The sequence below is a fragment of the Heterodontus francisci genome, chromosome 6, assembly GCF_036365525.1.
Source record: "Heterodontus francisci isolate sHetFra1 chromosome 6, sHetFra1.hap1, whole genome shotgun sequence".
In the NCBI taxonomy this organism is placed as follows: Eukaryota; Metazoa; Chordata; class Chondrichthyes; order Heterodontiformes; family Heterodontidae; genus Heterodontus; species Heterodontus francisci.
Window position 1 is genome coordinate 156,175,484 of NC_090376.1, and position 15,684 is coordinate 156,191,167.

General features: G+C 45.5%; 1 protein-coding gene across 1 annotated transcript in view; it reads left to right on the plus strand.

Annotated features, from left to right (window-relative positions):
- Positions 1 to 15,684, plus strand: part of uggt2 (UDP-glucose glycoprotein glucosyltransferase 2) — a 740,193-nt gene that overhangs the window by 555,730 nt on the left and 168,779 nt on the right. The window contains exons 29-30 of the mRNA XM_068034396.1: positions 8,728 to 8,886; positions 9,329 to 9,414. Of these exons, the coding sequence (XP_067890497.1) occupies positions 8,728 to 8,886; positions 9,329 to 9,414 (245 nt within the window). The remainder of the gene's footprint in view (positions 1 to 8,727; positions 8,887 to 9,328; positions 9,415 to 15,684) is intronic.

The following is a 15,684-nucleotide window of genomic DNA, read 5'->3' on the forward strand; positions in this document are numbered from 1 at the left end:
TAACCATGTGGGAATATGATATAAAACCAAAATACCGCAGATGCTGGAAACCTGAAATAAAGACAGAAAGTTCTAGAAATACTGGCAGCATCTGTGGAAAGTGAAGCAGAGTCAACATTTCAGGTCTATGACCCTTCATCACTGATGAAAGATAAGGAAGGGAAAAAGGGAAGTGGAGTGGCAGTAATGACTAGGGAAGACATTGTGGTATTTAAAGGAGAGCAGTCCTTGGGGGGCGCAAGGACAGATTCCATTTGGTTAGAATTGAGAAGCAAAAAGGGGCAATCACACTACTGGGGGTATTCCATTGGTCTCCAAATAGTGTGAGAGGGATATGGAGGAGCAAATCTGCAGGGAAATCACAGAGATCTGCAAGAACTAGAGACTGGTGATATTGGGGGACTTCAATTACCCAAATATCGATTGGGATAATGTTACAGTAAAGGGAAAGGAATTTCTGAAATTTGTTCGGGAGAACTTCCTTGACCAGTATGATCTCAGACCAACTAGGAAGGAGGCGTTTCTGGATCTGGTGCTGGGGTATGAGGTGGGCCAAATGGACCATATGTTTGTGGGAGAACACTTGGTTAACAGTGATCATCGTATCATAAGGTTTAGATTAGTAATGAACAATCTAAAGTGGAATTTCTAAATTGGAAGAGGGCTAACTTCAATGGGATAAGAGGGGATCTAGCCAGGGCAAAATGGAACCAAAGATTGACAGGAAAAACTGTAATGGAACAATGGGTGATCTTTAAGGAGGAGATGTTTCAGGTACAGGCTAGGTACATTCGAACAAGGACGAAAGGTAAGAGAACCAAAGCCAGGGCTCCTTGGATGACGAGAGGGGTAAAGAATATGATGAAAAAAAATGATGGGCTGGAAGTTTATGTTGAGACTGTGGCCCTGCCCACCATCTTAAACGTCGAGGGAGAGCCTACCTCTGCCAGGCCTGCTATGTTGCGTGGCCCAGGCCCTTAATTGGCCTCGGTCGGGACTTCTGCCCTTCTGAGGTAGGAAGTCCCGCCTCCAAGAGCTGCTGGCCAAACAGAGGGCTGGCAGATCCTCTGTTCCAGCAGCGCCATCGGGAGTGGTGGCCACTGCTGGGACTGCACCCAGTGATAAAGACTGACCCGAGCCCAACAGAACCACATCCGACCCCAAGCCCGACCCGGCCAAAGTCCTTTTGTTTTTTCCTATGCCTGACCCGACCTGACCCAACCATCAAACTACCTTCCGTTTTTCACTTTGTTGCTTATCTGCAAAAGCTTAAAAACACTGTAACAAAACCACCTTTCAAGTTCAAAAAGCACATTAACATTGGAGCCACTTACCAGAGGTGGTGATAGAGTGTGTCTGACCTGACTGGAGCCCGAATGCCGGACCCGGAAGTGCGACCCGACCCGACCCGAACCCGGCACATGTCGTCGGGTCCTGTCGGGTTCGGGTCGGGTAGCTATGCTCCACCCAGCGAGAGGCGCCACCATGGACATCGCAATTGGAACAGGTAAATGAGGATCGGGCCTCACCAGGGACAATCGGCTGGGCCCCAGTGAGGGGGTTAGAGTTTAGGGCAGGGAGGGTTGTTTTAGCAGGGGTGGCTCATGCTCCTGGTGTGCCCTCGTGAGGCACTAGGTGCCCGATCAGGAGTGCCCCCCCTACCCCAGCCCATAAGGAGGTTGCTAGGTATTACTGGGCGGCCTCCTCAGGTGCTGGTGCCTGTGTGCCTGTGGTAAGATACCAGTGGCAGGAGGACGAAGTCCTAAAGTGGTAATTAATTGGCCACTTAAGGGTCTCAATTGGCCTGGGGTGGGAGGGCCATTTGCCACCTCCCCCACCGCTGATAAAATAGCAATGGGAGTGGATAGGCAATGGGAACAGCCTCTCAGCCTGTCCCTGGAGGTGGGGGGTATAAAATTCCGGCCTTAGTGTATGATACATGCCAGATTATTCAAGCGAGAGCCAGGCCAAGTACAATGAGTTGAGAGGGTAAGTGAAGAGGAAAATATGACTGGCAGAGAGAGAATATAGAAGCATAGAAAATAGGAGCAGGAGTAGGCCATTGGGCCCTTCAGGCGTGCTCCGCCATTCAAAAAAGATCATGGCTGATCATCTAATTCAGTATCCTGTTCCTGCTTTATCCCCATATCCCTTTATCCCTTTGGCATTAAGAAATATATCTATCTCCTTCTTGAATATATTTAATGACTTGGCCTCCACTGGCTTCTGCGGTAGAGAATTCCACAGGTTCACCGCCCTCTAAGTGAAGAAATTTCTTCTCACCTCGGTTCTAAATGGCATACCCCAAATCCTGTGACCCCTGGTTCTGGACTCCCCAGCCATCGGGAACATCCTCCCTGCATCTAGCCTGTCTAGTCCTGTTAGAATTTTATAGGTTTCTATGAGATCCCCTTTCATTCTTTTAAACTCTAGTGAATATAGGCCTTGTCGACCCAATCTCACCTCATACGTCAATCCTGCCATCCCAGGAATCAGCCTAGTAAATCTTCTTTGCACTCCCTCCATGGCAAGAGCATCCTTCCACAGATAAGGAGACCAAAACTGCACACAATACTCCAGATGTTGTCTCACTAAGGTCCTGTATAACTGCAGTAAGACATCCTTGCTCCTGTACTCAAATCCTCTTGCAATGAAGGCCAACATACCATTCTCCTTCCTAATTGCTTGCTGCACCTGAATGCTTGCTTTCAGCGACTGGTGTACAAGGACACCCAGGTCTCGTTGCACCTCCCCCTTTCCCAATCTATCACCATTCAGATAATAATATGCCTTTATGTTTTTACAACCAACGTGGAATAACCTCACATTTATCCATGTTATACTGCATCTGTCATGCATATGCCCACTCACCCAACTTGTCCAAATCACATTGGAGCCTCTTTGCATCCTCCTCACAGCTCACAGTCCCCCCAGCTTTGTGTCGTCTGCAAACTTGGAAATGTTACGTTTAGTTCCCTCACCCAAGTTATTAATATATATTGTGAATAGCTGGGGCCCCAAGCACTGATCCCTGCAGTAACCCAATAGTCACTGCCTGCCACCCAAAAAAAGACCTGTTTATTCCTACTCTCTGTTTCCTGTCTGTCAACCAATTTTCAATCCATGCCAATATATTACCCCTGATCCCATGTGCTTTAATTTTGCACACTGACCTCTTATGTGGGACCTTATCAAAAGCCTTCTGAAATTCCAAATACACCACATCCACTGATTCTCCCTTATCTATTCTACTAGTTACATCCTCAAAAAGCTCCAGTAGATTTGTTAAGCATGATTTCCCTTTCATAAACCCCTGCTGACTTTGTCCAATCCCATTTATTCTTTCCAGGTGTTCTGCTATCTTTATAATAGACTCTAGCAGTTTTCCCACTACCAACGTAAGGCTAACTGGTCTGTAGTTCCCTGTTTTTTCTCTCCCTCCTTTTTTAAATAGTGGGGTTACATTTGCCACCCTCCAATCTGTAGGAACTGCTCCAGAGTCTATAGAATTTTGGAAGATGACCACCAATGCATCTACTATTTCCAGGGCCACTTCCTTTAGTACTCTGGGATGTAGATTATCAAGCTTTGGGGATTTGTCAGCCTTTAACCTCATTACTTTCCCTAGCACAATTTTTTTACTAATACTGATTTCCTTCAGTTCCTCCCTCTCTTGGTTCCCTAACATTTCTGGGGGGTTATTTGTGTCCTCCTTTGTGAAGACATAACCAAGGTATGTGTTTAATTGTTCTGCCATTTCTTTGTTCCCCATTATAATTTCCCCTGTTTCTGACTAAGGGATGTACATTTGTCTTCACTAATCTTTTTCTCTTCACGTATTTATTGAAGGTTTTACAGTCAGTTTTTATGTTCCCTACAAGTTTACTCTCATACTCTATTTTCCCCCACTTAATCAACCTCTTTATCCTCCTTTGCTGAATTCTAAACTGCTCCCAATCCTCAGACTTGCTGCTTTTTCTGACAATTTCATATGCCTCCTCTTTGGATCTAATACTATCCCTAATTTCTTTTGTAAGCCACGGTTGAGCCACCTTTCTGGTTTTATTTTTGCGCCAGACAGGAATGTATAATTGTTGTAATTCATGCACACGTTCTTTAAATATTATCCATTGCCTATCCACCGTCAACCATTTTAGTAAAGTTCCCCAATCTACCACAGCCAACTCACGCCTCATACCTTCGTAGTTTCATTTATTTAGATTCAGGACCCTAGTTTCAGATTTGACTACTTCCACTCTCCATCTTAATGAAGAATTCTATGATGTTATGGTCACTCCTCCCCAAGGGACCCCGCACAACAAGATTATTAATTAATCCTTTCTCATTGCACAATACCCATTCTAGGATAGCCTGTTCTCTAGTTGGTTCCTCAATGTATTGGTCTAAAAAACTATCACGTACACACTCCAGGAAATCCTCCTCCACAGTATTATTGCTAATTTGGTTTGACCAATCTATATGTAGATTAAAGTCACCCATGATCACAGTTGTACCCTTATTGCATCCGTCTCTAATTTCCTGTTTTAATGCCATCCCTTACATCTGCACTAATGTTTGGGGGCCTATAGACAACCCCCACCAATGTTTTCTGCCCCTTGGTGTTTCTTAGCTCCACCCATACAGATTCCACGTCATGATTTTCTGAGCCAATATCCTTCCTCACTATTGCATTGATTTCCTCCTTTATTAACAACGCTACCCCACCTCCTTTCCCTTTTTACCTGTCCTTCATAAATATTGAATACCCCTGAATGTTCAGTCCCCATCCTTGGTCACCTTGCAGCCATGTCTCCGTAATCGCTACTATATCATAACCGTTTATATCTGTTTGCGCTGTTAATTCATCTACCTTATTGCGAATGCCCTGTGCATTAAGACACAATGCCTTTAGACTTATCTTCTCAACATTGTTAGTCATCTTAGCTTTAGTTTGCACTACGGCTCCATTTGTTTCTCGCCCTTGTTTTCTCTGCCTTTTACTTTTGCTTCTCGCCTTTCTGTCTTTCATTTCTATCCTTGTTTCCCTCTCCTCTGTCTCCTTGCTCAGATTCCCATCTCCCTGTCATTCTAGGTTAAACCCTCCCCGACAGCACTAGCAAACACCTCCCGAGGAAATTGGTCCCGGTCCTGCCCAGGTGCAACCCATCCAGCTTGTACTGGTCCCACCATCCCCAGAACCAGTCCCAATGTCCCAGGAATCTGACTCCCTCCCCCTTACACCATTTCTCCAGCCATGTATTAATTTGATAAATCCTGCTATTTCTGCTCTCGCTAGCATGTGGCACTGGTAGTAATCCCAAGATTACTACCTTTGATGTACTACTTTTTAATTTATGTCCTAACTCCCTATATTCAGCTTGTAGGACCTCATCCCTTTTTTTAACCTATGTCATTGGTACCGATATGTACCACAACAACTGGCTGCTCACCCTCCCCCCTCAGAACACCCTGCAGCCGCTCAAAGACATCCTTGACCCTAGCACCAGGGAGGCAACATACCATCCTGGAGTCTCTTTTGCAGCCACAGAAACGCCTGTCTGTTCCCCTTACGATTGAATCCCCTATCACTATAGCCTTGCCACTCTTCTTCCTCCCCTCCTGTGCAGCAGAGCCACCCATGGTGCCATGAACTTGGCTCTTGCTGCTTTCCCCTGAGCCATGTCACCCAATAATATCCAAAGCGGTATATCTGTTAGAGAGGGGGATGGCCACAGGGGACTCCTGCACTACCTACCTTCCTCTACTCTGCCTGGTGGTCACACCCATTCCCTTTCTGCCTTTGCAGCATGTTCTGCGGTGTGACCACCTCGCTAAACATGCTATCCATGACAATCTCAGCTTCATGTATGCTCCACAGTGAATCCACCTGCAGCTCCAGCTCCGTAATGCGGGTAGCCGGTAGCTGCAGATGGATACACCTCCTGTACACATGGTCGTCAGAGACACTGGAAGCGTCCCTGATTTCCCACATAGCGCAGGAGGAGCATATCATGGATGCGAGCTCTCCTGTCATGACTTACCTTTGGAGATCTTCTCTAATGAGAATAGAATGGTCGTTTACATAAAAGGGAACCCAAAAATCTTCTACCGGCATGTAAATAGTAAGCAGGTAGTAAGAGGTGGGGTGGTGCCTAATCGGGACAAAGGATCCCTGATATGTTTAGAGGCGTGGAACGCCCTGCCTGCAGCAGTAGTAGATTCGTCAACTTTAAGGGCATTTAAGTGGACATTGGATAGACACATGGATGAAAATGGAATAGTGTAGGTCAGATGGTTTCACAGGTCGGCGCAACATCGAGGGCCGAAGGGCCTGTACTGCGCTGTAATGTTCTAATTCTAATTCTAATTCTAATATACTTAATGAGTGCTTTGTATCGGTATTTACTAAGGAAGAGGATACTGGCAAAATAGCGGTGGAAGCGGAGATGGTCGAGATAATGGATGAGCTGAACATTGATAGGCAGGACCTGGTCTGAATGGCTTGTATCCCAGGTTGCTAAAAGAATTGAGGGTGGAGATAGCGGAAGGGCTTGCCATAATCTTCCCTGGATCGAGGAGAGCCAGCATGGATTTTTAAAAGGCAGATCCTGCTTGACTAATCTAATTGAATTTTTTGATGAAGTAGCAGAGAAGGTTGATGAAGGGACAGCAATGGATGTTGTCTATATGGATTTTAAGAAAGCCTTTGACAAAGTGCCACTGGTTGCCAAAATTGAGGCTCATGGAATAGGAGAGTCAACGTGAGCTTTGATAAAAATTGGTTTAAGGACTGAAAACAACAAGTTGTGGTAAATTGTTGTTTTTCAGGCTGGCAAATTGGAGAATGGTTGACAGTGGTGATCCCCAAGGGTCAGTGCTAGGATCACTGCTTTTTTGATATATATAAATGACTTGGAAAATGGAATAGAGAGTAAAATTTCAAAATTTGCTGATGATAATAAACTTGAAGGCGTGGCAGACAGTGAGGATGATACAAATCAACTGCAATAGAACATAGATAGGCTAGCAGAATGGGCAGAGAGGTGGCAGATGGAATTTATCGAGAAATGTGAGGTGATGCATTTTGGCTAAAGGGGAGGCAATATAGATTAAATTGTATGGTTCTAAAGAATGTACAAGGACAGAGTGACCTGGGGTTTCATGTGCATAGATCTTTAAAGACAGCAGGACATATTGAAAGAGTAGTTAGCAAAGCATATGGGACCTTGGGCTTCAAAAATAGAGGCATTGAGTACAAAAGCAGGGAGGTCAAGCTGAACCTTTGTAAAGCTGTGGTTCACCCCAAGTGCAGTATTGCATCCAATTCTGGGCACCACACTTTGGGAAGGATGTGAAGGTCGTTGAGAGGGTGCAGAGGAGATTTACCAGCATGGTTTCTGGGATGAGGGATTTTAGCTACAAGGTTAGTTGTAGAAGCTGGTACAAGGACTAGGGGATGCATATTTTAAGGATTGGGGTAAGAGATGCAGGGGGGATGTGAGGAAGAACTTTTTTATGCAGTGAGTGGTAATGGCCTGGAAGTCGCTGCCTATGAGGATGGTGGAAGCGGAGACGATGAATGATTTCAAAAAGAAATTGGGTGGGCTCTTGAGAGGAACACATGGATAAAGTTGGGGAAAGGGATTGATTTGTTTGCTCTTCAGAGAGCCAGCAAGGACTCAATAGGCCGAATGGCCTCCTTGTGTGCCAATAAGACTCTAAGGGCAGTATTTTATGTAGGCAACGAGAGTCTCGGCCACCAGCTGAGGAGCCGTCGCCTCTTACCGGGAAGGTGCGTCACATCACATGCAACAGAAGTCCCGCTTCCTGAGACCTGACCGCCAATCAGAGGCTGGCAGCTCTTTTACTGAGCAACAACACTGTGGAGGTGCTGGCTGCTGCCAGTATTGCACCCACCCGTGGCCTAAGTTCGTCAAGGATCCCAGGCCACATGGTGAGAGGGGTTTTGAAGCGTGGGGGTTGTGGGGGACGGGGGTGTAGGGGGATCGGCAGCAAAGGCAGGTGGATAGCTCTCAGCAGGTCCCCCCCCCCCCCACCCTTTCCCAATGACGGGTCCCTCGATTAGGCACAAATTGCCTTTGAATGAGGGACCCCCCCAGGAGCCAGCAAGCAACCTGCATGGGTGTGCTTGTCATGCTCGCCATGTGGTGACAAGCCCACCCGTCACTGGACTATTGATCAAATACTGGCAGCAGCAGGAAGAGGCCCTTGATTGGGTATTAATTGCCCACGTAAGGGCCTCAATTAGCAGCGGGGTGGGAAGGCTCTCCACAGGCCTTCCCACCACCGACAATTGAGGTGGAGGCGGGAAGGTGGCTGGGTCCTCACCCGCCATCATCCCGCCCAATTAAATGTTCTCCCCGCCTTCAAACTCGCCACAGGGGAGAGCATAAAATCGAGCTGTGACTCGTAATCTCAATATTTCAAAATATCACAAAAAGTGTATTTAAGGTAGCAGAATGATGCCTTACGTGGTGAATACAACTTAACTGCACGATGCTGTCTTGTGGAGGTGAATTTAATGGACTTTTACAATTGTAAATTCTGGGGTAGTAATCCGTCTCGGATGATGGCACAAAATTGGTAATATTTGGATCAGCTGCCTGTTATACACAGCATCTGATATTTAATCACATTGATCCCACTGCCCAACACACATTTCGACTCCTATGTATTTAATTTTATTGGTTCTGATTATCCCGATAGGTTGAAGGAATTGTGTCAGCAGAGTATGAACTGGAGTACATACTACTTGAAGGGCATTGCTTTGATGTCACTACTGGCCAACCTCCCAGAGGATTACAGTTCACCCTGGGCATGAAGCATAACCCTGTTATGATGGACACTATTGTGATGGCTAACCTGGTAAGTTGGAAAATTATCAGTTGTTTTCCGCAGTAATTTCTTCCCACACTGCCATTAATGATGCCAGAGTTGTGGAATTTGATTTCCAAAGCATCATAAAAATCCCAGAATTAAATTAATTTAATCATAAATCATACGCCCTGATGATACTTGGGCATTGCATAACAACCCCTGTTGTTATAAAATCGTGTCCCCAATTCACAATGTGCTGTGATGAGGGAGATTCACTGGTAAATATCTACTCATTTTAATACATTGGTTTCTTGTAATTTTCTAATCCTTTCTGTGTGGACCAAACTGATACGTAAGACAGTCCCTAATGTACGTTCCTAAGCATTGAAGAAAACGACATGACCACTGATTTTGCATTCAATATAAAGAGACAAATTCCATTCTTCTGATGAGTTAAGAGATTTTCTTAACCCAATTTTCACTTTTAAAGGGTTATTTCCAGCTAAAAGCAAATCCAGGAGTGTGGTTGCTTCAATTGCGTAAAGGAAGATCTGACGATATCTATCAGATACTTACGTAAGTAGAACCAAAGGCAACACTGAATACCTGATTTACTTTGAGTTGTTGATGTTTTATTTTCTCTTGACACAAGTGTGTTTTATGTTAAAAGTGTCAATTGAACAGATAAAATAATTCAATATTGCACTGTTTTATGTGTCTTTTTGTTGGTGAATACAATTGGATGATGAATTTTGTGCAATGGTTCTGAAGATGCCCTAAATTGTGATAGTAAAGCTTGTGGAGTTTGATTATCAGCAAATTCTCAGGATTGAAGTCTTCCCTTGAACTCCTTGTTGGAAATGTGTTTCTTTATAGAATCATAGAATGATACAATACAGAATGAGCTATTTGCGCCATCATGCCTGTCCTAGCTCTTTAAACGAACTGTCCAATTCATGTCTCTGTCCTGCTCCTTCTTCATAGACCTGCAAATTTTTCTTCAAGTATTTATCCAATACCCTTTTGAAAGTTACCAACAAATCTGTTTCAACTATCCTTTTCTGGTAATGCATTCCAGGTCATAACATCTCTCTGCATAAAAGAAGTTTCCTCATGTTGCCTCTGGTTCTTTTGCCAATTACCTTACATGTGTGTCCTCTGTCCTTCTGTCACAGGAAGCAATTTATCCTTATTTACTGCATCAAAACCCTTCATGATTTTGAACGCCTCTATTAAATCTCCCTTTGACCTTCTGTGCTCTAAGGAGTACACTTCCACCTTTGCTGCACTTAACTGAAGTCCCACATTTGTGGTAACGTTCCATTAAATCTCCTTCGCTTCCTTTCCAAGGCCTTGACATCCTTCCTGTACTGTGGCACTCAGAATTGGTCACAATATTCCAGCTGGGGCCTAACCCAGTGTTTTATAAAGGTTTAACATAAATTCCTTGCTTTTCGAATCTTTGCCTCTATTCATAAAGCCAAAGATCCCAAATAGCTTTTTAACAGCCTTCTCAACATGCTGTGTCACTTTCAAAAATTTGAATATGTGTACCCCCAGCTAAAATTTAAAACTGTTTAAAACTGTACCATTTAGCTTATGTTGCCTCTCCTGAATCTTCCTACAAAAATGAATCACTTCACACTTCATACATTAAATTTCATCTGCCATATGTCTGTGTATTTCACCAGTCGCTCTAGTCCTCCTGAAACCTGTTACTATCCTCCTCACTGTTACTAGAATTCTATGTTTCATGTCATCTGCAAACTTTGAAATTATGCCCTGTATACCCAAGACCAGGGTGCGAATTTTACCAGACCCCCAACGTTGGGGGTCCTGGCAGCGGCGCGCAGAAAATACCCCCAGGAGAGGCCTGCCGGGGCCTTGATGCCGGGAAGGCCCCGCCACAGATTACCGGCGGCGGCAAGGCCTCGTGGCAGCCCCCCTGCCGATCAGCGACAGGAACATAATTAAAATATGTTCATGCATGTAAATTTAAGAGTTAATATTTACCTCATCACGCCAGCCATCCCGCTGCCATATTTTGGCTGGTTGCTGGGACTGCTGTGCCTTCAGATATCCGTTCGGAGATCCGAGGCGGCACACTGATTGGGAGGGGGAGCAGGTAAGTTTTCAAGGGTGGGGTGTGGGTAGCAGGGAAAACTATTGCGATTGGTGGAGGGGATGCTGGTAAGGGATTGAAGGTGAAAGTTAATAAAGTTCAGCGGGGGAAGGTCGGGATCGCAAGGTAAGTTTTTTGGGGGGGGGATGTGGGCAATTAATAAATTGTTTGGTCATTGGGAGGGGTGGGAGAGGGGCTTGAATCTTTCAGTAAGTTTTCAACTTTAATTTTAAATGTATACAACTTTAAAAATGTAAATAAAGTTGAAGGGTTGCAGCCCTTTAAAAATGGCTCCGGCAACTGCGTAGTGGCGCCAGACACCATTGACAGGAAGGAGCGCCCACCCCCTCCCCGTCACTGGGGGGGCGGGGGGGATTGCGGTCCACCCCTGTCCATTTAAATGAGCCGCTGCCCTAAATAGCGCGGTGGCTCCGCGGAGTAAACCTCCCGCGTGCGCTCCTCAGTTTTTGAAGCTGCCGCCGACATTGGTGGCAAGCTGGAAACATTCAGCCCCAGGTCTTTAATATATAAAAAATGAGCAGTGGTCCTAGTACTGATCCCTGGGGAGCACCACTGTATATTTCCATCCAACCGGAAAAACAATTATTCTTCACTATTATTTGCTTTCTGTCACTTCGACAATTTTGTCTTTATACAGCCACTGCTGCTTTAATCCCACAGACTTCAATTTTGCTGACAAGTTCATTAATTAATTTGCGATATTTTGTTTTTTTAAAAAAGTATTGTTGTACTCGCATATCATGGAAATGATATTAACTCTATGACTCTATGACTCTAAATGCCTTTTTATATTGTATTGCTTTTGGGGAAAAAGAATTAGGCAGCAGTTGCTGTGAATGTAGCAGCTGCACCATGACTTGGAATGTAAAAGTAATGATATAGGAGCTGTGTGTTTTCTTAAAAGGATGTTGGAAAATGTAAGGATACAATAATGCTTTTTTAAAATAAAATATCTCAGATTAATTAAGGATGAAGATGTTGGGAGGAATACTTTAAAATAGGGTATAATAAACATTAATAATAAAGCTTCAGGACGTATGCAATTAATTCAGTTTTTCTCTGTGCACCAGTAGGTTAACAGGGTATATACTATACTGTATACTTTTTGAAGGATAGTAAATATCCAGGGATAGAAAGTAGTGAGTAATTTCATGAAGACTTCATGTGACACTTAAACTATGAGCCTGAAATTCAGGTGATTTGTAACTATTAACTGAAGCCAAAAGTGAGACAGTAATTCATGTTTCCTTGAAGGATTAGTGAGTAAACACACTGGGGGAATTTTATGCTGGTGGCGGGGGTCTCGACATGGTGAAAAACCAATGCCAAGAGCCCCACATTGCCACTATTTTTCAGAAGGCCCACCAAATTTAGTGCCAATCAGGCACATAAGTGGACAATGGCAGGCCTTTCCACAGGATTCAGGACCTGTCGCTGAAGTTCTCCCCTTGTAGGCAGTGGTTGCTGCTGGAGGTGGCTGTCCTGGAGGCCAAGGAGCATTGCTGGAGGCAGGCCTCAGGTAGGTCAGTGCGGGAGGTGTTTCACAGGGTAGGGGTTATGGAAAAGGGTGGGGACAGGGGTCGGCAGCAAGGGCAGGGCGGTGGCCATCAATGGGCCACCACCTTCCCAATACCGGGTCCTTCGTTCAGGTACTAAGTGCCCCCAATCACCCGCAGACCCAGGAAGCAGCCCGCACAGTTTTTCCTATCATGCTTCCTGTGTGATGACAGGGCTGTCTACCGCATAGCTGCGGCGGGAAGAAGCCCTTAATTGGGTGTTAATTTCCCAGTTAAGGGCCTCAATTGGCAGCAGGGTGGGAATGCCGTTCACAGGCCTTCCTACCCCGGACTAAATTTCAGTGGAGGCGGGATGTTGTCAACAACCCCCCGCCGCCACCATCCCACCTGATTTTATGCTCTTCCCATCTCCAAAACCGTCATGGGGGAGAGCATAAAATTCCACCCTCTGTCCAATTAGATACTAAATTATACAGACCATAAGGTCCCAGGTTTAAATCCTTTTCTATGCTAAATTAGTTGCTGCCGGGACAGCGCTTCAGGCAAGACACCAGTGCCTTTGGTTAAGGAGAAAGAATCAGCAAGAGCTTTGGCTTGTTTCCTATCCACTGACTCCTGCTAGAAAGTAGGCGTTGGGGTGAAAAAAGGATCAGACTCAACAGTGGTTCATGCCTTTTCACCCAAAATGGTCAGATACCTGGTTGACCCTCATTTCTCACAGCTGAAATTATCACCAATTGAATGAGGTACTAGTGGGCCCGTGGAACCTTACCCAGCCAGAATGAACTCTTTCAGCAGAGGAGGAGGGGGGAATGGAGAGGGGAAATAAGGTGTGAAATCAATTAATGTTGAATTACTGAATATGAAAAATTGACAGTTATTTTAAAATTTATTACATTACAGGTCAATTAAAATTAATGTATGAAATGTAATGAACAGTAAATATATGATCTATGCTTTTGAAACTTACGTTCACACCTTTTCCTGTATAACTAATTGAGTACCTAATAAAACACTTTGGGTGGAATTTTATGCTCTCCATTATGGCGGGTTTGGAGGTGGGAAGAGCATAAAATCAGGGGGGATGGTGATGGGTGGCGGTTGCCGGCACCATCCCGCTTCCAACAAAATTTAGTCCAGGGCAGAAAGGCCTGTGAATGGCCTTCCCGCCCCACCACCAATTGAGACCCTTAACTGGGCAATTAACCCCCAATTAAGGGATCTTCCTGCCGCACCCACAATTAGCCATGCGGCAGGCGACCCTGTTGTCGCACAGGAAGCATGGCACAGAAAACCATGCGGGTTGCTTCCCAGCTCTGGGCTCTGCGGGGTGGTGGGGGGGGGGGTTTCTTCGTTAAAAGGCAGTTGGTGCCGGAACAAAAGACCTGGCACGCGAAGTGGAGGACCTGCGGAGAACCATCCCCCTGTCCTTACTGGTGACCCCCCTCCCGGCCCACAACACTACTCCGCGATACCCCTCCCATCCTGACCTACCTGTCACCTGGGTCCAGTGACTTCCCCCCCCCCCCGCCCCCCACAGTGGGTGCTGCTCCAGCAGCAGCCATCGCCTCCATGGTGATGTTGCAGCTGCCGACCTCTGATTGGCTGGCAGCTCTCCAAGGACAGGACTTCCACGACGGGGTCCTTGACCCAGCGGGTCGCCGCTGTCCATTTAAGGCACTTGATTCAGCGAGCCTTCCTGAGAAGAGGCAACGTGGGGATCTTGGCATCGATTTTCCGCATGCGAGTCCCCTGCTGCCAGGATAATATTCCCCTCTTTGATTTAATGTTAATGTTAATGTTAATATGTGTCATTCTAAAATATATTGTACTATTTCTACAGTTTGGCAGTGATAATAAAATAATAGCAGTTGTGATGAAAGCAGATAGAGTCATAGAGTTATACAGCACAGAAACAGGCCCTTCGGCCCATCATGTCTGTGCCGGCCATACAGCACCCAACTATTCTGATCCCATATTCCTGCACTTGGCCCATAGCCCTGTATGCTATGACGTTTCAAGTGCTCACATAAATACTTCTTAAATGTTGTGAGGGTTCCTGCCTCCACCACCACTTCAGGCAGTGCATTCCAGATTCCAACCACCCTCTGGGTGAAAAAATGTTACCTCAAATCCCCTCTCAACCTCCTGCCCCTTACCCAAAACTATGCCTGCTGGTTCTTGACCCCTCGCTGAGGGAAAAAGTTTCCTCCTATCTAACCTGTCAATTCCCCTCATAATTTTGCATACCTCAATCATGTCCCCCCCTCAGCATTCTCTGCTCCAAGGAAAACAACCCTAGCCTTTTCAGTCTCTCTTCATAGCTGAAATGCTCCAGCCCAGGCAACATCCTGGTGAATCTCCTCTGCACCCTCTCCAGTTCAATCACATCCTTCCTATAGTGTGGTGACCAAAACTGTACACAGTGCTCCAGCTGTGGCCTAACTAGCATTTTATATAGCTCCATCATAACCTCCCTGCTCTTATATTATATGCCTCAGCTAATAAAGGCAAGTATCCCATATGCCTTCCTAACCACATTATCTACCTGTGCTGCTGCCTTCAGTGATCTATGGACAAGTACACCAAGGTCCCTCTGACCCTCAGTACTTCCGAGGGTCCCACCATTCATTGTGTATTTCCTTGTCTTGTTAGTCCTCCCAAAATGCGTCATACTTTTCAGGATTAAATTCCATTTGCCACTGCTCCGCCCATCTTACCAGCCCATCTATATCTCCCTGTAACCTAAGGCTTTCCTCCTCACTATTTACAACACCACCAATTTTCGTGTCATCTGCGAAATTACTGATCATACCTCCCATATTCACGTCTAAATCATTAATGTACACTACAAACAGCAAGGGTCCCAGCACCAATCCCTGTGGTACACCACTGGTCACAGGCTTCCAATTGCAAAAACAACCCTCGACCATCACCCTCTGTTTCCTGCCACTAAGCCAATTTTGGATCCAATTTGCCAAATTACCCTGGATCCCATGGGCTCTTACCTTCTTAACCAATCTCCCATGCGGGATCTTATCAAAAGCCTTACTGAAATCCATGTATACACATCTATTGCTTTACCCTCATCTACACATCCAGTCACCTCCTCGAAAAATTCAATCAAGTTAGTTAGACACCATCTCCCCCTGACAAAACCATGCTGACTATCCCTGATTAATCCCC